Genomic DNA, 24,287 nt, shown 5'->3' with positions numbered 1-24,287 from the left:
TGTGCTTGTCAACTGCGCGGGTTGTCACTGGGTGCTTCTAAAAATCCCTTTTGCTGCTGTATCCCTCCGCGGTGCAGGAATTACTGCAGCTTTGTTTTCTGCTTGTACCCATAAATCCTGGTACCTCAGGTACCATGTTGAAGAGAAACTCCTTGGGAGAAACACTGCGAGGCTCTGAACCATCTGCCTAAACACATAACACATACAGTTCCCGGTTCTGCACTCTGCTGGGACCTCTTCCTTGCTGGGCTTTCCTCTGGGATGGGGACATAGTTGCCTCTGTCTCCAACCTCACCCTCAAGGACATAGCCCATTCTCTGAGAGATCAATGATAGCTGCACTTTCTTTTTTCTCTCATTCTTTCCCCAACACAGGGACTATATTCTGTTCTCCAGTGTGTGTGTGTGTGTGTGTGTGTGTGTGTAGGGAAGAAAAAGGTCCTGACTGATACACTTTTAAACCTCAATTCCTCCTTTAGGGCCTGAGATTTTAAAACTGAAAACTTGTACAGAAGTTCAACTCTTTTGTTGCCTGCATTCCACTGGGTCACATTCCTGCCTTGAGGCAGTAGAGACAAAATGTTAGCTGCTCCAAGAGGATGAGGAAGGTAGGAATAACAAGAACTACAAGGTAAATCTGTTAGTTTTCAAAATAGCATCCTGCCCCAAATGTTTTGAAATCACCCAGAACCATAACGTCCCTCTTTTCTTGATCACCTTTCTGTTTCCCTGATCATAACCCCCATCTCCCACCCTCTATGCTCTCCTCTCCAGTTCCCTGGAAGTTACTCTGGTTTGTGTTGGGGCAACTTGTGCAAATTTTCACTATGATACCATGTTCTAATGGCTAGAGTCTTCACAGGAGACTGTGAGAAACTTGAAAACAAATGTTCTATTCTACTCTGTATTTTCAGCCTCTAGGACAGAGCCTGGCATATAGAAAGGGTCCAATAAACTGAAGAGAGACTGATATCTAGATTTTAAAAATTGCTTGTCCAAGCTAAGTACTAAAGACACTAGCTAACACTCACACAGCACTAACTATGCCCCTATTTGCTCTTAACAGATTAGATAACATTAATTCTTTAGTTCTGACAGTAATTATGAGAGTAGGTACCTATTAGTAGCCTTGTTTTACAAACAGGGAAATGGAGGCACAGAGAGGTTCAGTAGCAAGTGGGAAAAGCCATGATTTGAACCAGGTAATTTGGCTTTAGAGTCTATACTCTTAGTCACTACGCCATGCTGTCACATATTGACTTGGATTTTGTAAGGACACAGCACGCTCCTTGTGTAAAGGATTCTGATACATTTTAAAAATTACATTGCTCTAAAATGCTTCCAATGAGGCATAGAAGGAAGAAAATACAGGAAAATGGGATTATACTATTTTACTTATCATTAACAAGGTTATTTATTGACACATTTACCTTGAAAGCAGCAGGTGACAGAAAGTCAAATTCTTAGCACTGTCACAGTAGGGTCAGGGGGTTCCTGGGTGTGCTAAAGGGTCATACTCTGTCCTAGACATTGAATAGAATATGCCCTCCAAGAAGGAAAAGGAAAAGGGAACTGCAAAGCCAGAAAAAATTATTCCTATTTTCAAAGCATCTGAAAAGAAGAGAGCAGGAGAATGGGCTAGGAAACTTCCAGTGCTGATCTTTCCAGAGGAGAAAAATAGAGTAATTCAGAGTTTCATTTATTTTTCTAGAACCACCAAACTTAAGTCTAATGAGATAGCCATGGAGGCGGCATTTAAATTGGTTATTGAAACAGCCTTAGACATTTCTTTTCGTAGGAATTTGTCTTCATCTTTCAAAAGTTTAAATATAAAAATTTTACATTTATTATTAATTATGAGTAAGTATGAGAGATTTGGACAATTTTTCTGGGCAAAAATATGAAAAAATTTTTCATTGCTTTATTACTTAGTATAACACTGAAAATCAAATATATTTTTGTGAGCTACCTTCACTATAAACTATGATACCGATTATAATTTCACTTTTGTGAAAATTCTGATACCTACCTAGTTTTCTTTATTGTTCTATATTAAATATATCTACTTGAAACTAATGTGATACAGTGGAAATGTGATCTTATTCAAATAAAAAGAGTTATTTATAAATTACCATGGAAGAAGCAAGCCAGATTGAAGCACTGAGTATTGAGGGAAAATAAAATATAAATCAAAAGTAATAGGTCCTTTGGCCCATTTTGGACAAAGAACACACACACATTCATTTACTCATTTATTTAAAAAGTGTTGAGTACCTATTATATACAAGGCAAAAGTTGGTATGTTAACAATGTCTATTAGAATATGATAATAAATGACTCTAAACATGACCAGTCCATCAATTCATTTATGGCCTAATGGCTGGTTAAGTTAAACAATGGGTGCTGTCCATTTAAGGCTCTTAAGACACCCAGAATCCTGGTAAATAATATGCACTGTAGTTTTTTATAGTTATACTTTTGTTTCCAAGGCTAATAAATAATACCACCCCATTGAAGTGTTAAGAACCCCAGCTAGTCACAACTATGGGTGGAGAAGGTGATACTGTAAGCCAGATCTAATTTTTCATCTGATTATTGGTGAACATTTGACATGGTATATAACTACATTAAGTATCTAGCAGATATGCATATCAAAATGCCATATTAAATACATATGTCACTGTTAATAATAAAAGGAATAAAAGAGCATTAATGTGGAAATTTCATTAAGGAAATGTTAATAGCCCACATTATCTGTATATAGCCTTCCTACTACTTATTAAACTGAAATATTCATTTCTGTTTCATGTGTATATTTTACAATATGGGAAATTTCATGTAAAATGGAATAATTTATTTTGTGATGAAATTTGGAACTGCAGCAGAATTCCTGCTTTATTCTATTTTATTTCAAAAAACTTTTAATCCATGAGTAATGGCAAAATTTAAAACATGGAACTAGGTAAACACATGAAATCACAACTCATTACTGTTACATTTATTTTAAGCTCTTCTACAGTATAACTATAAAACCCCTTTATTATAGAATGCCTTAGTAGTGTCTTCTGTTAATTGAATTTAGTCTAGAAAATTTAGATTTTCATTGATTATTGTTCTTCTTTTCTGTACAAGATTGAAGATAAAGGTCAAATAACTTTAAGAATTATTATTAGGTAAAAATATCTTGTGTGCTCTACATGAAAAATCTTGAGCAATTTCTTCTCAATTAAAAATAATAGTAATATTCCCCATGGGATTATAATACAACAGAGACTTTTTGAAAGTAATTGAAATGTGTTAAGAAGAGGACAATATTTTCATGCTAACCTTAGTATCAGGAGTCCATATATTATTAAAATAATTTTTTTCATAGACGATGACCTACATCTTTATTTGCCTAGAAGTTTGACAATTGTTAACAATAGAAAGGTCAGTACAGTGTGGAACAAATCAGGTTTCTTGACACGTTCAGGTTTAAATGGACCAAACTTTCATTCAATTAGCCCCTGGCCTTTGCAGCCAGGAACCTCGTTTTCAGTGTCTTAACTAAAGGACAATGAAGGTACAGAACAAGCTATAAAAAAAGGAGGCATCTTAAAAGCAAAAGTCTTCTCTGATCATTCTGGTTTTGTTTTCTTTATTGAACACAGACCCGAATGCTTCTGTGGCTCTAAAGGTTTAGAACACAGCCATCAGGCATGTAGAAGAAGCACAAAGGTAGAAAAAAACGGTTCATATTTTAACCATACAATCATTGACCACCAGCACTTCAAGGAGCCTCCACTAGTCCCTTGGGCTCCTCTCCTCTCTCTGAGGGGCAAGGATTCCTGGAAACATCACTGTTCTTATTTCCATGCTTTTCCAGGCAACGCAATACCACTGCTTCTCCTTCAGGAGCCAAAAGCAGCAAAGCTACCCTTTCCTTTAGCCATCCTGCCAAGAGCCACTAAGTGCAGTCTACTTCCTTGAACTCTTAGGCTGGGGATGCAAAGAAAATGAATGGAAGAGTTCATCTCTTATCTCTTCAATATTATGCTGTGTCTTCTTAGTTATGGAGTGGGGGTAGATCTTAGGGTGGGGTGGGAATGGTCATACATAGAGGGCAGAGTTTTCTGGAATTTTGAAATACCACCAAGGCACTGGTAGTTAAGTGGGCTTAACCAAAATATAAGTGGGGTGACCAAAATTTTAGAATTTCTGTCAATTCACAGGACAAAGATTCATGACTGCCCTTTTCAGTTCCCAAAGCATTTATTGATGGATTGATTGCCAGACTGGTCTATTTAATGGAAAGAGGCACTCTTCTGTTACCAGGGAATTAAGTGAAGAAAGACTGGAGCTGTAAGCACTGGTGATGGATTCCAGTTGGTCATGCTTTCTAATCCCTAACTACATAGTTGGATAAGAAAGTGCATCCGTTAGATGTGAAAAAGCATGTGCTGCCTCTCCAGAGTCCAGAAGTGCTTAAAAACTGTGATGTATATAATCCGGAACAATAAATTACGTGCACAAAAAGTTTATCATAACATAAAATTAAAAAGTGACAATTTCATCACACGGTTACACTGCTGTTTTCCTTTTTTTATCTTTTTTTTGGGGGGGGGTTGTCCTTTTTGTTTCATTTTTCATTTCCATTTTTATTTTTTTTATGGAGGGTTGGGGGAGGGTAGAGATTTGGTCCACTGAAGATTAATCACCCTCAATGATATATATATTAGAAAAAATATCAGCAGCAAGACTCTCTAGAAATAGATTCTGTTTGATGTAGCTAGTCTGTCTTTTCTGTTTTGCCCTCTTTCACGGCAGCCTCTGAAGTTTTCCGCAGGGGGGCTTTCTCCGAGTTGGCATGTCCTTGGCCAGAATCCGCCGCTCCGCCATTTTTGTGGGTAGTGTGTTTTTCCAAGTAGTTCAGCATTTCACTGAGGACTGTTTGGAAAGTGCTTAGGGCTGCACATATTGCTGGAGTCCCAAAGCCATGAGTGATCAAACTGGAAATGAGAAGTGGTAGGAAAAAAAGAAATGAACAACTTACAGTATGATACAGAACAACCACTTAACCCAGAACGTTCAATTAAACAGACATTTATTGTGGTCCTAAATAGTGTCAACCATAATGAAAGGCAGAACACAAGTCAATGTATTGCTTTTGACCATAAGAAATTCAGGATGCATCTAGAAGATTTGTCATTGATAGACTTGATATACATTAATGATTAGCAAGTCTAGGTGTTTAATACATGATTTAGCTCTGATTCTCTATCTCATTAAGAAATGAGTGCTTGGGTGGCTCAGTCAGCTAAGCATCTGATTCTTGATTTCATCTCAGGTCATGGTCTCACAATTTGTGACTTCAGGCCCACAACTGGCTCCACGCTGACAGCATGAAGCGTGCTTGGGATTCTCTCTCTGCTCCTTTCCCACTCTCTCTCTCTCTCTCTCTCTCAAAAGTAAATACATAAAGATTTTTTTAAAAAAAGGAAAAATTTGGGGCACCTGGGTGGCTCAGCTGGTTAAGTGTCTGACTTTGGCTCAGGTCATGATCTCATGGTCCGTGAGTTCAAGCCCCGCGTCGGGCTCTGTGCTGACAGCTCAGAGCCTGGAGCCTGCTTCAGATTCTGTGTCTCCCTCTCTCTCTGACCCTCCCCCACTCATGCTCTGTCTCTCTCTGTCTCAAAAATAAATAAACATTAAAAAAAAATTTAAAAAAAGGAAAAAGTCTTAAGACTTCATTTATTTAGAAGATAAGAATAGTCAGTGCTTAGACAACTATGCACACCAAAATTTGAAATATAAGATATCATCATAGTTCAAACATCTGCATATCTTTGCTATAATATCTTGCATTGCTGAGTGGGAAAACTGACTTCAGCTCCATTTCTCAATGAGATAGCTAGAAAGGAATCCATATGCTTTAAGGTCTATCAGGGAGTCTGGACAATAAATGGAATTGATTGGAGCAGTAGAAGAATTAATCATGGCTGCATCCACAAAAATAACTGAGTGAAGATATCCATTAATGTCTAAATGTTTGGCTCTGATTACAAACTGCCTCTCTTCTCATGCTTTATTCCTGTTTAGAGCTCTTTGTACCACTGGATGAATTTTATTTTCGTCTATAGTGCCATGTTCTCTTGGTTGTAACTGCCCTCTTTATCTATGGAAGAGTATGCAGAATTTAGTTTCACTAGGTTAAATATTAAAGTTAAGAGCAAATATTTGAGTTCTGAATCTATGCCAGGCCATGTTCTATGTGCTTCATTCTGTATCACTGTATATAATTCTGGAAACAACATTAAAAATGAGGTAGTATTATTTCCATTTTACAGATGAAGTAATGCCCAGAGAAGTTAGATAATTTGCCTGACAAATCTAACATTCTGTACTGCCTCTGTGCTTATGTTCTTCCCAGGATGTGGGTATGTGTTACTCTTTTGTTTGTTGTTTGTTTTTCTTTTTGTCGTCGTCGTTTTTTGTTTTTTGGGTTTGTTTTTTTTTTTGAGAAATCACATTCTATTGGCAGTTTTAGCTTAGTTTCTCAAACTTTGAGTTCAAACATCTGCATATCTTTGCTATAGTATCTTGCATTGCTGAGTGGGAAAACTGACTTCAGCTCCATATCTCAATGAGAAAACTGGAAAGGAATCCATATGCTTTAAGATCTATCAGCGAGTCTGATAGATCTTATCAGACTTGTAGTCCTGGAAGATGATCAATCTTCTTACTCACTTGTTCTGTCTAAGATCAAGGTTTTTAAAACTCAAGAACAAAGTGGACAGGCCTATATAAATGTGGAGAAGAGTTGTCACCATGATGAACAGTTTTTAAGCTGGTCTCCTTTCTTGGCAGATGGCCTTTCTTGCTTCTATAATATGCAACTGATCATTAGCAGGATGCGTTGTCACCTTTGTCCTGCACTGAGACCCAAATGTGCCAAGTCTTCACTCGGGCTCTGACTTTAGGCACTTTGTGATCTGGAGGAAGTTTTTTAGCTTTGTAAGATGATAACAGTCTTACTAAAACATCTGCAAGGTTCTTTCCAACCCTAAGCCTCAGTCCACAGGTACTAAAGCTTAGGATGCTCTCCTTTAAACCCAGGATATGGACAGAAGGTTATGGAAATTGGAGCTCAATAGAAGAGCCTAAAATTGATTGTAGAATCTTCAACATGAGAAAAGGTATTTCTTGTGTTGTATACCCAGAACTAATATAACATGGTATGTTAATTAGACTTTAATAAAAATAAATAAATAAAACTTAAAGAAAAGTAACTGTTTATAATGTTATCTTTCAACATGGAAAAATATGTTATGTAAATTGTGTTCATTCCTTCATTTAACATTACCTGCACATTAAAAAACACACAGGACAGACTACATAGGATGATAATAAGTACAAAAGATGGTTTCTGTTCTAGCAGTTTTCAGTGAGGTTTATAAATCCAAATATTTCAAGTAATGTAATGTTGTATTAGAATAGCACACAAAAAAAGTGTGAAATCACAGGATGATTAAAAGAAATTTCTGGAAACATCATGCTATTCTGTTAGCACCAACTACTCCGGAAAAAATAGGTTTATATTTCATTCATAGTGACATACAAAAAAAAGAGAAGAGGAATAATGTAGAATCTACAGAAAAATAAAAGTAAAAACAGAAAGGATAAGGCTGACTTTCAGTCCTAGACAGAAAACAAACTAAGGTGATCTGTTAGTCAAATCTCCAAAATCTTTTACAACAGAGATCAATTTTTGCCTTTGGAAAATAACATTTTCAGCCACAGGCTTAATATTAAAATTATACTTGGCATTTGCATATATTTTCATCAGATTAATCTCAGAGAGCATTTCACAAACAAATATTACTACCTGAGTTAAACAGTTGCCATGACGGTTTGAAGTAGATAGTCAAAATGTAAAAGTTCTAATTCAAATTCATCGAAAAGTTTCTCCTCCCGAACCAGACAAGTGAAAGAGACAACTAGCACTGCGCTCAATGTGTCATCTTCATGGCACATTTTCAACATTTTTGCTGAAGGTGGCAGACGATACAAACACCGCATCAGATTTCATATCATATTTGCATTCTCAGGCCTCCTTCCTCCACCCTTTGTGATCATGTATTCTAGTTCTTTATTTTGAAAGGCTTATCTCAGGCTCTAAGCTTTTCTATCCCCAAACCTGTGATGGCCATTCCTACTTGGGCACCTTTGTTTGCCCTCCTTCTTCTCCTGAGCTGATCCAAAGTCCACCCACCCATCAAAGCTCCTTGGATGATGTTGAAAAACATGTGCCAGTTTCCTGGTCCCATGATTAAGAAATAGAAGGTGTGCTCCTGCCAAAGAGTAGACACTCGCCAAAGTTATGAGAGGACTTAAAAAGAATTTTGAGGAGAAAGGAGTAACATACCCTCCAAAATTGTAACACTAGAGCCTGGCAAGACCATGGGATGACAACAGACAGATGAGGGTAAGATCTCAGTCACCAAAGTAAGGAGGAGGACTGAGAGCTATATGGGTGACCTCAGAGCCCAAGTGATAATCAAAGTACACCAGATCTTTCTTTTTTTTTTAAGATTATTTATTTTGAGAGAGAGAGAGAGAGAGAGAGAGAGAGCGCGCACACAAGCAGGGGAGGGACAGAGAGAGAGGGAGACAGAATCCCACTCAGTCTCTGCACTGAGCCGGATGTGGGACTCAGTCCCAAGACTGTGAGATCATGACCTGAGCTGAAATCCAGAGTTGGATGCTTAACCAGATGAGCCACACAGGTGCCCCAAAGTATGCTAGATCTTAATGTACTGGCAAATAAGATGTTATCTGTATCTCTAAAACTTTGCGGTTTGAGCTCTTACTATAAATCAGTAATCAAAAGTTATAGTCTAATCTTAAAAAAAAATGAAGAGTTGTCAAGATAAAAATAAACCACAAACGAACAGCAACAATGAAAACAAACAGGGCTGAGATGCGACACTATCATCAACCCGTATTCTTCCTGACATTGCCCACTGTCAGCACAGTGGCTTCTGGTGACCTCCTGAGGCAGCAGCCCCTGGGAAGAGAAGGGGCTGGGTACCTCAGTGTCCAGAATGATTGACTTAACAGAAGGCTAAAGTTCCCTTATTTCATTTGGGAGTCTCTGAAGCCCAGAGTAGTAGGATGTAGTTTAAATTTCTGTTCCAAGACCGAGGAAGAGGAACACTGCAGAAAAGGGCCCAAGGTTTGGAGGGAACACAGTGCTATGTTAGCATATGAAAGATTAAATGGTTAGTAAGATACTTTGCTTTCTTTTCAGAGAGTTTAATCTTTAAAACTGGCAATGGTATAAGGAATGGAGTTGAGACTTTTTTTTAAGTATAGGAAACTATTTCAGGATAAAGAAAACACGCATGTGTTTTTGAGACACTGGAGTTGTTAGGTAATCTTTGAAAATTCCTGGAAGATTGAAGAGGAAGCATGAAATAGAACAGAGTAACCCGCCTTAATAATCAGAGCAAGGGATGGGGTGCCTTGGTAGCGCAGTCAGTTAGCCTATGACTCTTGATCTCGGCTCAGGTCACGATCTCACGTTCCTGAGTTTGGGCCCTGCATTGGCCATGACACTGATGGTGTGGAGCCTGCTTGGGATTCTGTCTATCCTTCTCTCTGCCCCTCCCCCACTTGTTCTCTCTCTCTCTCTCTCTCTCTCTCTCTCTCTCTCTCTCAAAATAAATAAACTTAAAAAAATTTTTTTTAAGTAATCAAAGAAGGGAAAAAGAGACAGAGTTCAGAAACTCTAGCATATTTAATTACATTTAACTCATCCTTTAACAAGGTTCTTGTAATGGGACATTTTTAAAATCAGGTACATTGAGGTTAAATTTACGTAGAGGAATATTTATCTTTTTCGGGTATACAGTCTGTTGAATTTTGATGAACTCATACACTTGTGTAATCACTACAGTTACCCAAAATGTGTTCTCATGTTCCTTTTCAGTCAATATTCCCCTCTTCCCCTCCAGCTCCTGGGAATCAGTGCTTTAATTTCTATCCCTACAGTTTTTCCTTTTTCCCCAACTGTCATATAAACCAAATAATAAAGTCTATAGTTTTCCCCAACTGTCATATAAACCAAATAATAAAGTCTATATAATAAGTCTAATAAAGTCTAGCTCTTTTCACTTTGCATAATAATTCTGAGATTCTTCCACGCTGTGTTTATCAATAGATTATTTTTTTATTGTTGATTAAGTAGTCCACTGAATGGGTTTATCACACTTTGTTCATATGATGGGTTCTTAGAATTCTGAAGTATTAATATTTTAAAAAGGGAAGTGACCACAGAAGTGCTGCATGGGTTCAGTGGCGAGCCCAATAAAGTAACTGTATTTTTTTTAAGATTTTTAAAAATTTTTGGGGCGCCTGGGTGGCGCAGTCGGTTGAGCGTCCGACTTCAGCCAGGTCACGATCTCGTGGTCCGGGAGTTCGAGCCCCGCGTCGGGCTCTGGGCGGATGGCTCAGAGCCTGGAGCCTGTTTCCGATTCTGTGTCTCCCTCTCTCTCTGCCCCTCCCCCGTTCATGCTCTGTCTCTCTCTGTCCCAAAAATAAATAAACGTTGAAAAAAAAAATTTTTTTTTGAGTAATCTCTACATCCACTGTGGGGCTTGAACTTACAACCCTGAGATTAAGAGTTCCATGCTCCATTGTCTGAGCCAGCCAGATGCCCCAGTAACTGTATTTTTTTAAAAATAAAAGTGTTATTAAAGGACTAACAATGTACTTTACTATAGAATTTTACCAAAGCATCTGACAAAATCTCCCCAAATAAGGAGAGGGGGCAAGTGAGCTAGATGAGGGCAACTTAGATAGACTCACAGCTGGTTGGATAATGATGCCCAAAGTGCAGACTGAGGGCATTTGTCAACCTTGAAGGGTGTTTCCAGTGGAGTTCTGCAAGACTGTCCCATTCATCACACTCTGCTTGCCATGTTAATTGACAATGTGGTTGAAGGCATCATAGATTTAAGTGCTGGCATGAAAATAGAGAGGAAAATTCCTATGTTGGATAATGGAACCAAAATTTTAAAATACCTTAATGTGGTAAAAAGTGTAGGTGGTGGGCCAAAACCAATGGTGTGAAATTTAGGTGAGATTAAGGGAAACATATCCACTTGCAGTATACTGACAGAGAGATCTGCACCAAGAGCAATTCTCAGAGAAAGGCTCCCCAAATCAGTAAGTCTAAACTAAAAAAGCAAAGGTCAGAATTTGAGGTTTAGATCACAGCTAGTCAGGCTTACAAGCTATATTTACCTTCATCTATTCCCTCTCTCTCTCTGTCTAACTAGATAGATTCCAGCTCATTGACTTCATTTTCCTATTACTAATTTCACACTGAGGAGCAGGAAGGGTCTGACAACTGACTGTGAGCAATACAATTACCTGCTGAGAAAATCCAGACTGCTATCATTTATGGCACCTGATGTTAGAGAAAATGTAACTTCTATTTAATCGTCATTTTCTTAATTTTATTCATGGTTTTAAAAACTCCTATTCTGCTAGGTCCCCCCAATTAACATTCTCAAGAGCATCTTTCTGCAATATAAACCATCTTTTCAAATTGGCCTCAGCTCAGGAAGATAGTAACTATGCTGGATCCAAAAGGTAATGTTCTACTTTGGACTTTCCCCCTGAGCGTTAGGGTATGTTCCCATTTCAGCAATTGGAGGGAGAGCACAGGGTTAGAACCACCCTTTCTAAGGAGGGAGTATGTCTGTGTGTGCATGTGTACCTGTGGACTTATACTGCTTTTTTGTCTTTTTATAGGGTGTCATCCTAATCTCTTCTTGACCAATGGGCTTGACCCAAATAAGCTCTACTGATGATAGAATTTAACTTTTTAAGGGAAAATGTACTGCAGCAGTTCAAACTCTGTTCTCTATTAGTAGGGTTAAAAATGAAGAAATTGAGACAGAAATGCAAGAGGTAATAATAACAGATGGGATGGGGTCCCTGGGTGGCTCACTCCGTTAAGGGTCAGACTTCGGCTCAGGTCATGATCTCATGGTACATGAGTTCGAGCCCCGCATGGGACTCTGTGCTGACAGCTCAGAGCCTGGAGCCTGCTTTGCTTTCTGTGCCTTCCCCTCTGCCCCTCCCCTGTTCATGCTGTGTCTCTCCCTATCTCTCTCTCTTTCTCAAAAATGAATAAACATTTTTAAAAAATTAAAAAGAAATAACAGATGGGAAAGAAGAGATTGCTATTTGAAAGAGAATAAATTAGAATCCTTTCTTCTTTTTCCCTGTGTGATTTTGCTAATAAGATGTTAAGAACAGTCTATCTTTAACTCAGTGTTTATACTTATAAACTACCTGACATTATTGATGAGAACCTATCAGGAAATTTGCATATAATAGAAATTTCACAAACTTCTCTTCACACCTTATGATCTCTGGGTAAGTGCATTTTTTGCTTCTGGCTAAGGCCTTATATGTTTATCTTGAAAGTCTCCAAAGCTTCAATGCTTACTTGGAATATAAATTAACATAGGATTCTCAATAGATAACTACCTGAGGAATAAGAGCTATTTTACTTTTCTTAATCTAAGTAAATATGGTTTATATTCCACTAGCTTTGTTGTAGGCCAGAGAAATGTTACAAAACTTTTCCCATATTGTTCTAGCTGTCCTTCAGAAATACACTATCATTACTTTAATTGATTTGTCTAAACTAATTTAAACAAAACAGCAATTAATAAAAACATAGCCTAAAGCAAACTCCTATGGAATCTTCCCCTGAATTCTTCCTATCTTGGCAACAGTTGGACCTAGGATTCAGCACATTCTTTCTAAAAAATAAGCAAATACTGAATTAAAATATACTGAAAGGGTGGGGGGCCTGGCATGCTACCCTTGATGTCTAGGTCTTGAGTTCAAGCCCCACATTGAGTGTGGAGCCTACTTAGTAGAAAAAAAAGTAAAAAACAAAAAAACAAATCAAATGCATTGAAAAGGAGATGGAAGCCTCATTAGTATTTGCCACTGAAGACTAGGTCACTCAGGTGTGTCTGACAACCATGGATGGATTTTTTTTAGCTTTCTTGTGGGACACAAAAAGATGGATATAATAGATACTATTATGCTACACACTGGAAGGCAGAGAATCAAGAGAAAATCACCCCCATCATCATTCAGGTAATTAGAGTAAAAGCTAATTTCATTTTGTCAAATTCCAACTTTCTACCTGGAAAATGTTTGACAAGCAAACTTCTCTTTGTAAAGGTTGAAACAGTCTGGATTATTATTCTCATTATTTTGTTATGTTGCATCGTTCCAATAGGTGTTTGCTATCATAGATCTTTGATTTCCCAAATTGCATACAAATGCCACTGTCACCAACCTCAGTTTTTGTTTTTTGGCCTCTAGAGGCAGCAGGCAGCAAGGTTTAAAGGGAAGACAAGCCTCCTCTTTCCCTCCCGGATTATTCAGCTACTGCAGGTTTAGGTCCAAATGTAGCCTGAGGCTTAGTCCGTACTCCCCACTACAGTTTTAGGTGACAGTCAGCAAAATGCCTTCTTCTACTCCTGAGAACAGTCGTGAGGCAGATGGCTGGGAACCAGCCCCTGGAGAACACCAGCAAAGGATTGTGGGGCTTTTCTGCAAAACCTTACTTCTTTTCAGGGCTGTGAGGGTAAGGCGCTTCATCTCTCTGAGGTAGCACAAACCCTGAATATAGGCCATGGACAGAGACCTCACCCAGAGAAAGTAGCTGGGGCTTATCCTCCCCAAACTTGATGGCATCTACCCTTTGTAGCCTAACTGGCTACAGATATAGAGGAGGAGAGAAACTGTCTGATTGAGCTTATTTTCTACATAGATTATATTGTCCCATGGTCCTAAGTGCTTTTAAAATGGAATTTAGGGGCGCCTGGGTGGCGCAGTCGGTTAAGCGTCCGACTTCAGCCAGGTCACGATCTCGCGGTCTGTGAGTTTGAGCCCCGCGTCAAGCTCTGGGCTGATGGCTCGGAGCCTGGAGCCTGTTTCCGATTCTGTGTCTCCCTCTCTCTCTGCCCCTCCCCCGTTCATGCTCTGTCTCTCTCTGTCCCAAAAATAAAATAAAAAAACGTTGAAAAAAAATTAAAAAAAATAAAATGGAATTTAATTAAGGAGCATAATTAAGGTATATAGTTCTCTGGTGGTGACAAGTTACTGAGATGTACTTATTAGCAAGGCCTTACCAGCACTCACAAGTGTTCTGTGCTTCCTTCAGCTGGTGGTATCCCCAGATACAGCTACCAAAGTCCACCCAGGGAGCGTCTTAAAAGATACCAAAGTGCGGGTCCGACTCCAAAGATCTTGATTTAATTACTTTGGTATAGGTCCAAAACATTAGTATTTTTTAAATGGTACCTATTCAATTTAAATGCAACCAGGGAGTTGGGTATGTGCCCCTAGCGCCAAGAAGTACCACCTAACTACCATGTCTGCTATCCTTCCCAGAAAAAGAGAATGAAGAACTTAGCATTTCCCCCAAGAACTTCTGTAGAACCTGAGTTTCATGGGATGTGAATAGTTATTCTGAGAAAAAAAGAGTTCCTGTGATTGCGTTTTGGAAACATGGGGCTAAGCATTTCTTCCATTCATAAAGGGTTCTGGGAGCTTTTGATATGCTAATGTGTAACTGGCATACTTCAAGGAGAGTATAATAGGCAGGGTTTCCTGAACCATAAAACACTTGACCATGAGACACTTTCAAGGAGCATCTCATGAGGCTAATGTTCTACAAAACTCACTTTGGAGAAGTGTATTTATGACAGCCCTGAATCTCTGCCAGACTGGGTGATGTGTTGCCCATCTACGATCATAAGGTCTCATTCTTCCTGCTCTTCTCAGCCACTTACTCAGGTCCCAAAGGGGATTGAGTCCTTGTGATTCCATTTTACTTCAATCCAGCTCATTAGCAAAGGAGGCTAAGGATGTGATCATTGCATGTGCATTAGGAAAGACCCAAGTCAGTCACATTCTAGTCAACTCTTTGAAGGTGAAGATATTTTTGACATCTGCACCCTATTTTTGCATATAAGAATAGAGTTTTTAGGAATAAATTAACCATCTCCTTATATTTCTCCCTATCAGGCAATTTATATTTTCTATTTAGAATAAGGGAATAGAAATGCTAAGCTTAGGGCTCTGTGCTTTCTTAGATGAATTTTATTCAATTGTCAACTTTTTAAAATGAACAATTTTCTGAAACATAAAGAGAAAAAAATGAGATCATATGGGAACACAGAATAGAATAATGATTTAACAGGGAGCAGGAAATGGAGAATAGGGTAAAAGATCATTGGTGTAGAATGAACCTTAGGGATCATCCAACTTAAATGTATTAATTTATAGATGAACATGCAGAGGCCAGACTGGTAAAATGTCACCTCTAAAACCATACTATCAGCTGGAAACAAGACGAGACAGAGTTAGGTCCCTGAAACCCATCCTGAGTGCTTCCCACAATCCTGTGTTGTCTCCCAGACTCTCCCCAAATCCAGAGCTCAACAAAGATAGAAATTATTGAAATAAAAATGTATCCAACTTCTTTACCAACTATGCACTCCTGAAGCAATAATTCACATGTGTTGTTTTTACAGGGCCATGTTTGCGACTTGCAGTTGCCTCAGGGGGTGCCTGGGTGGCTCAGTTGGTTGAGTGTGGGACTTCAGCTCCCGTCATGATCTTGCCGTTTGTGGGTTCGAGCCTCGCATTGGGCTCTGTGCTGACAGCTGAGAGCCTGGAGCCTGCTTCAGATTCTGTGTCCCCCTCCCCTGCTCATGCTCTGTCACTCTCTCAAGAATAAATAAACATTAAAAATTTTTTTTGAAATAAAAAGGAAACAATTTCTTCTGGTTTCTATTGTTTGAATTACTAGTTTTCTATGTGCTGACCCTAAAAATCCATTAAATTGCCATCAAGTGACCTTCAAGGGATGCTTTTATATGTGTATCTCCTGCGGCATTTGCTTTGGTGCCATGCAGCTTGTGAAGTATGATAAATATTGGCAACTGATTTAACTCTTAAATTTCTTGCCCAATGTTAAGTTAATCTAAGTAATTTAATGTAGGTTCCTACAAGAAGTTCATCATGGTTCCACCTGTTTGCTAAGGAAGTGAAATTGTTTACTTTTTACTCTACATTTTATTTTTACTCTACATTTTTACTAGGAAATTTTTTACTTCAAAGGAGACTATTTTTACTCTTATGTAAATAGAAACTGTTCTTATTTAACTAGTGAATAAAAGGTGACCACCTACAGCTATGTGTTGCTTTCTTTGCACATGGGAATTGTACTCAGTTTCTTGAAGTTTAAGCTAAAGTTTTAAAGTTTAATTTCAACCTTACATAAAGGAGCTTAAGTTTGGGAAATATAGGACTTTTATTCTTCACAATTCAGGCCCATTATTTTGAATATTCTTAATTTTTTTTAGTTTTTTAAAATGTTTATTCATTTTTGAGAGCGAGAGAGAGTGAGTGCAAGCAGGGGAAGGACACAGAGAGAGGGAGACACAGAATCTGAAGCAGGCTCCAGGCTGAATACTAAATCAGCACAGAGCCCAAAGTGGGGCTTGAACCCATGAACCGTAAGATCATGACCGGAGCTGAAGGCAGGGGCTTAACTGATTGAGCCACCCATGCATCCTTCATTATTTTGAATATTCTTAAATAAAATGGTCTCGAAAGACCCCTTGAACTGGCAGAACATCCTGAAGAAGGCTTAATAATTTAACTTCTTAAATGCCAATCCTAGTTGTATAATTTCATGGCGTTTTCTCTTTTGAAATTAGACATTTAATTGAAATGCCTTCATTTCTCTTGTGACATGCAAGAATGCTTTCACAAGATTAATAAAATCATCCAATGCTGATAACCTTCCCTAACACTTTTCCATCCCCCCCCCCCCACCGCCTACAAAATGAGAAAAATAAAAACAAGAAACAAAACATACACACTTTGGGAGTTTCGGTTTCTGGAGAAAACCAAACATGTCATGTTTAAGTAGAGACACACATCCTCTCTTGAGGGTGTTGTGGAGAAGGTAGTCAAGCTGACTGGAATTCATGTCATATGTGGAATACTAAAGCAAAGGGGGATGAACAGCCCAGAAAGAGAAAACTCAGACACCAGAGCTGTCTTTAGAAATTGGGAGGGAAACAGAACTAAACTGACTCTGGAAGGCCCCCAAGGAGTGGGATGTTAGGGAGACAGACGTTGCCTCCATGGAAGGAAGGCATTTCAAATAGAGTTGGTGGAGATAGAAGGGATGCCTAGGTAATAAAAGAGCAGTCTATCATTGAAAGTTTTTAAGCCCGGAATGGGTGACAACCTGACAAGGATGTTGGAGAGAAGATCCAAATGTTGAGGGAGAATGGGAAATGTAAGGGGCCTTCCAACATTGAGAATCAATGAAGACAATGTAATCACAAGCAAAATACAGTTATCTGGGACTGCCTATACATTTCTTATTTCCAGGAACTGTGGGAGTAGTAGAAAGGTCTATTTCTGAGAAGGTGTGATGTCAGCACACTTTTTGACTCAAACAGAAGAATTAAGCACATTGATCATTTCACTTCCCCAGCCCATGGTTCAATTAAAACACCATGGCCTTGGGAATAAGCCAGTGGAGAATACATCCAAGACCTAATAGAGATATTATCATAATCTACATTGATTAACATATTTATTGGGTACATACTATGTGCTAAATACTATGGATAGATAGATGAAAGCCTTTCCTAATCACCCCAGGTAATTACCTCTACTGTGCTTAATCCTTCATTACAAAATTTCTCATATATTGCAAGTCTTTGTAAGTAATTTTCCTCCACATTACAAGTTCCCAAGGAATGGGACAATCCTTTAGTTCCAATCTTTGTACCACTGGCCATTACCACAGTAAAATACAAGAAACAATAAAATTTCAGGCAAAGTGGGAAAGAAAATCTCCTCATTTTTCTGATAGGCTTCTCTTTCAGAACTGAGCTTTAAAGATAGTCTAACTTCCTTCCCTTATTTACGTTGTTAGACACACTTTTACTGGACCTTAGATTCAAGGCAATTATGAGAATATAAGAGACAAAGAAGGGAAAAGTTGTTAAGATTTCCTAAGATCGCAAAGAGGGGAATTCCTAACATTTCAGAAAATTAGGCATCTAGGTTTCTGTCTGAGCTGAGTGTGTTTTGTCCAGAGGCCCAATGCCACCTTGGTCTAATTGCCACCACTCTTCCTGGGAATTGTATTTGCAGGGTCTTCTGCAGATTTCAATCAATTCTCATCCCCCTTCCAGTAGGTATTATGGTGTCTGCTGTCTTCTCCCCACTTTTGATGGTATTCAGTAAACTATAAATAATGAATAAACCTGCCTCCTGTCATTTTGATGGAAACAAGCAGCTTTCCAGGATATGAATTTGGAGAAGGGTCACTGCTGTACAGTTACCCAGATCACACTAATATGTCAACTACCACAGAAAACTGGAAGTAGTTATCTGTGCTTTATAAGGTCAGATCATTCCCTAGTTTTACCTGGACACATTCAATGTGCTGAAAGTAAGCCACAGTTCTCAAGGTACCAAATCAGCCACTCTGTAAGGTGTAATTCAAGTGGTCTGCAATGGGAACAGTATTTTGACCAAGTAAAATAGCACAAGTTGATGTTACTAATTACAGCATTCTCTATGCCTATTCAACCATGCTGTATCCTTACTTCTTTTCCACCCAGAACTCAGCAGAAATCGTAGAAAATCAGACTACCAATGGACTGTTTTCAAAGTTGTGTTATGCTTCCTTTCTAATTCATTTTTCTCTTGAGCTTATACTACTATCAAAATTAAAGTTACTGCTGCTAGTTGGAAATTATGAAGGAGACACATTCTATGCTGACATATTTTTACCCAGATTATTAGAAGAATAATAAATGTAGAAGCCTTTTAACACGTTAGTATACAAGATAGAGCTTTATACAATTCTCAGTGTCATTTTAAAAATGAATTAGAATTGTTTCTCTTCCAAAGTTAAAAAATAAAGTCAATAGTCTATAAACATCCTAGGGCTCTGTTTCTTAAAGATGTCTAACTATCAGAAACAACTTCAGAGCTTTGCAAACAACCCAGATGCCCAAGTTCAATGCTAAACTTGACCTATTAAATTAGATCTTTTAAAATGTGTTTGTGTCCTTGAGATTTTTAAAAAGCTCCAAGAAAGATTTAAGGGCTTACTTAAAAAGCATGAAGTCTTTTTCAAGGTTAGGCAGCAAGCTGACCTTTACTGTCCTATTAAGCTATTCTATTGAGGTTTCTTTTAATAAATGCATAATAAAAAAATACATTAAATTTGCTCTACATTGGGAGACTTCAACTTGGGTTTTAATTGGAAATGTCAACCATGTATCTTTTATTTAAAAGGACATAGTTTAAGACATGCAAAAAAATGGCCACTTATGTTATACCATGTATAAAAATTAACTCAAAATGGATCAAAGACCTAACTAAACTTAAGACCTACAACTATTAAACTCTTAGAAGAAAACATATAGGGGAAGCTTCATGACTTCGGATTTGGCAAGGATTTCCTGGATATGACAGCAAAAGCACATGCAACAAAAGTAAAAACAGGCAAGTTGAACAACACAAAAATTTCTGTGTATCAAAGGACATAATCAGCACAATAAAAAAAGACAACCTACAGAATGAAAGAAAATATTTGCAAATCATGTCTAAAAGGTGCTAACATTCAGAATATATAAAGAACTTCTACAACTGAACAACACAAAAGCAAATAACCAGAACAATGGGCAAAAAAACTTGAATAGGCATGTCTCCAAAAATGACACATAAATGGTCAACAAGCTTATGCAAAGATGCTTCACATCATTCATCATTGGAAAAATACAAGTCAAAACCAAAATGAGATATCACCTCATACCCATGAGGATAGCCGCTATCAAAAACAAAAACAAAAATAGTAAATAATAAGTATTGGCATGGATGTCGGAGAATTAGAACCCTTGTACACTGTTGGTGAGAATGTAAAATGGTGCAGTCACTGTGAGAAAGAATTAACATATTTATTGGACATACTCTGTGTGCTAAGTACTGTGGATTGAAAGATGAAAGCATTTCCTAAGTACCCCAGGTTATTACCTGTGCCCTGCTTAATCCTGTATGATAAAGTCTCTCTCATATATTATAAGTCTATGGCAGTTTCTTAAAAAATAAAAAAAATTAAAAATTACTATATCATATAGTAATTCTACTTCTGGGTTTATATCCCAAAGAATCGAAAGCAAGATCTCAAAGGGATAGTGGCATACCCATATTCATAGCAGTATAATTCACAACAGGCAAGAGGTAGAAGCAACCCAAGTATCCATTAATGAATGAATAGATAAGCAAAGTGTGGCATATACATACAATGGAGTATTATTCAGCCTCAAAAGGAAGGATATTTAACACACGGTACAACACAGATGAACCTTGAGAACATTATACTAAGTGAAATAAGCTAGTCACAAACAGACATACTGTATGATTCCACTTACATGAGGCATCTAGAATGACCAAAATCACAGAGACAGAAAGTAGAATGGTAGTTGCCAGGGACTAGCAGGAGAGGGAAATGGGGAGTTGTTTAATGGTTATAGAGTTTCAGATTTGCAAAATGAAAAAGTCCTGGAGATTTGTTGCACAACAATGTGCATATATTTAACATTGCTAAACCATACATTTAGAAATGGTTAAGATGGTAAATTTTAGATTAAGTGCTTTTTTAAAAATATTTTTTACTGTTTATTTTTGAGAGAGAGAGAGAGAGAGAGAGAGAGAGAGAGAGAGAAAGAGAGAGAGAGAATGAGTGGGAGAGGGTCAGAGAGAGACAGAATCTGAAGCAGGCTCCAGGCTCTGAGCTGTCAGCGCAGAGCCTGACGCAGAGCTTGAAGTCACAAACTGGGACATCATGACCTGAGCTGAAGCCAGACGCTTAACTGACTAAGCCACCCAGGTATCCCTATAATTATATGCTTTTTATCACAATAAAAAATATACAATTTAGGAAGTTTGCTATAAAGCGAATTTTAGTTAAGTGATTTCTATCATCCTTCTACCTTCCATTATGAAATCAGAAGATGTCATTAAAATAAGTAATCTGGAATGTAGTAAAGCAAAGTAAATGAAAAATCTAACAAATATTAGAAAGGCATAATAAATAGGAAATCACAGGAGCACCTGGGTGGCTCACCTGGCTAAGTGTCTGACTCTTGATTTCGGCTTAGGTCATGACCTCACCGTTCATGAGATGGATCGCTATTAGCATAGAGCCTCCTTGAGATTCTCTCTCTCTCTCTCTCTCTCTCTCTCTCTCTCTCCCAATAAATACATAAATAGGAAATCACAACTTTATGATAACAAAATACTCAATATAAATAATAATACCAAAATTTTATATATGATACCATGTGGTATTAAATTGTTTTAAGGTATGGTTGTGTGTTTCAAATTGTTGTGATTGAGAATCTGCAGCCATACATAATCTTAAGAGTTTTGCATTCAAAATATAATGCCTTTTTTGCTGAGGATGGGGAGAGCCATTTTCAATATATTTATCTCTTCTCTGGCCAACACCAGACTAGCTTGTTACCACATTCTGCATGAGGAAAGATAAGCAAGAGCATATAAAGCCCACACAGGAAACATTCAGCTCAAGTTTAGAAGTGAAAGTTTTCTCTAAGGAGTTCTGTGGCATTAAGTTGGCAACTAACTAAAGTATCAACAAATTAGCAGATTGTGCCTATGCTGAGCAAACAAATGGTTTGCCCATTTATTTCACACTGTCGCTAATATTCAATTTACACATTGATGCTGTATTTTGTTTTGAGCCTGAAAAAGGACAGCTCACTGTCTGATGAAGGCTGTGGCACCTGTAACTGGAAATAACCTGGTAGCTATCATATAAAATCTGAGTTCTCCAAGTTTTAACAGTATGTTCTTCCTTATAGTATATTGGTAACTTAACAAACCTCCTTAAATTGAGAATTGAATTTGTATGAAAATTTTTATTAAGCTCTGAATTGAACTTGTATAAAAATTATACAAATACAAATAAAGTATATTTGTATTTGTATTTTATACAAATAAAATATATAAAGTATATAAAATTTGTATTTAATACAAATAAAAATATGAAAAATATTGGGGCACCTGGGTGACTCAGTTGGTTAAGCATTCGACTTTTGATTTCAGCTCAGGTAAGCATCTCAGGGTTTGTTGGCTCGAGCCCTGCATCAGGCTCCACACCGACAGTGTGGAGACTGCTTGGGATTCTCTCTCCCCCCACCCCTCTCTCTGCCCTTTCCCCTCTCTCACTTCTCTCTCAAAATAAATAAACTTAAAAAAAATGAAAAAAATATATCTGTATGGATATGACAGTGAAGCAAACCATACCTTTTAAGTCTGGATCAGTGGTAAACAGTACATTATTTACTAAATGCTTATTTATATTCATTATCTTATTTTATCTTATTTTATTTTATTGTTTTTTTTTAAGTAAGCTCTATGCCCAACGTGGGGCTTGAACTCATGACCCCAAAATCAAGAGTTGCATGCTCTACCAAGCCTGGTGCCTGTGTCTATAATCATTATCTCACTTTAGCTCACTACCACCATATAATACAGGGTCCTTATTCCATTTAAAGCTAGGGAAATCAAGGCTTGGAAAGAATGCATGTTACCTCAAAACAACCCAGCTCACATGTATCAGGGTCCAGATTTGAAGATGGTTCTACTCCAAAGCCTTTTTCTCTTAATTTCTGGGCATTGCCATTTCTACCAGTTTTATTACACTCACTTTCACTAATCCAACTAAGTGGTAGGAAAAAAGTCCTGTGAGATATATGTTTGGTACATCTGGTGCATTGTTAGAAGGTAAACCCTAAGTTTATTCTTCAAAGATGTATCTATTACATCTTGAGGAGCCTTGTGGCATTATACAAAATAAAATATTCTATTTAAAAGCCTCTGATGTTGCAGATAAAATTCCAACTCATTTAAATACCCATTATTTTATATAATAGAGTATCTTCCTCAACAGCTTTATAATCAGTGAGAGGTACTGAAAACATTTTAAAATTTAATGTGTAATAGTCTTTGCTTGGCATTGTTTTTTAAACTAAATGATAATTATTAAAAGAGGATAACATATTTTTTACACTGATGAGAAATATCATGAAAGACATTAGAATTTTAGAGTCTTAAAACCGGAAATTATCTGAGTAGTTAATATATTCCTTTCCACATTGCATCTAGGGCATAAATTATCTAGAAAAAAAAATTCTACTATCTTCCAAAGAACCTCAGAAAATAAAATTTGAATATGCTTTCAGTAACACATTCCAGAAGGTTTAAAATACACTTGTGTGGTCTAATTTAAGAACCATTTGCAATTTCTAATTGGGCAGAAATTAACACACGCCTGTAAAATCAGTGTATGATATCGCATTAATTTGTGTCATATCATCTGTCCATTCAACAATGTGCCTCACCAAGATAAAGTACTATTTAAATGATTTCAGAATCCTCATTCAAAAGTACCATTATTTGAAATAATAGTGTTCACTTTCAAAGTCACAATTTCCTGAAGATCGCACAGACACTAGATTTTCTGATCTAAAATGCTTCATGCATTAGTTATTTTTATAATTTGACCTTAGATGTTTGCAATTTCAAAAGATTCAGTCAGTCACTATATGAATATATAAGTGATATCTCTAAACGGAACTGTGACATGAATATAAAAATGCCTGGGCTAATAAGGATGGTTTAACAATTTAAAAAAGAGTCTGAGGAAATTGGAAAACCAGTCTTACCTGAAATGTGTTAAGTGTCTCTGGATGTCAAGGTCTAGGATTGGAGTGGGTCTGGAGGATCCCAGTGGTGATCTATCTTGGCTCAAGAGGTCTTGGAATTCTTTACAAATTTGTCTAGAATAAAAGATTCAACATTGAAGTTGAACTCAACATGGGGCTTTAATTTCATCCCGTGATATTTTACCAAAGGCTTGTTTTCTCATTTAAAAGAGGAGTAAACTTTCATAAAGCAACCTCCAAAGTTCCATCTATAACACACAGGTAAGGTTCACAATAGCAACTTTGTTTTCAAGCACTACAGGATGATTGTAAAATTTTTGACGTGACTCACAGCCCACGAGCACTGACAAAACCAGTGTTCATTTTTAAGGTGAATATTCATAGATTAACCTCAGCATAAGGAAAAATCTAT

At 37.5% G+C, this 24,287-nt stretch overlaps 1 protein-coding gene across 1 annotated transcript in view; it reads right to left on the bottom strand.

The window, feature by feature from the left end:
* Positions 1–4,044: 4,044 nt before the first annotated feature.
* TFAP2D (transcription factor AP-2 delta) overlaps positions 4,045–24,287 on the bottom strand; it is a 58,861-nt gene continuing 38,618 nt past the window's right edge. The window contains exons 7-8 of the mRNA XM_047859929.1: positions 23,876–23,989; positions 4,045–4,987 (exon numbers count right to left, since the gene is read on the bottom strand). Of these exons, the coding sequence (XP_047715885.1) occupies positions 4,768–4,987; positions 23,876–23,989 (334 nt within the window). The 3' untranslated portion in view covers positions 4,045–4,767. The remainder of the gene's footprint in view (positions 4,988–23,875; positions 23,990–24,287) is intronic.

Source organism: Prionailurus viverrinus, chromosome B2 (assembly GCF_022837055.1).
Source record: "Prionailurus viverrinus isolate Anna chromosome B2, UM_Priviv_1.0, whole genome shotgun sequence".
NCBI lineage: Eukaryota > Metazoa > Chordata > Mammalia > Carnivora > Felidae > Prionailurus > Prionailurus viverrinus.
This window is presented reverse-complemented; position numbering and strand designations above follow the sequence as displayed.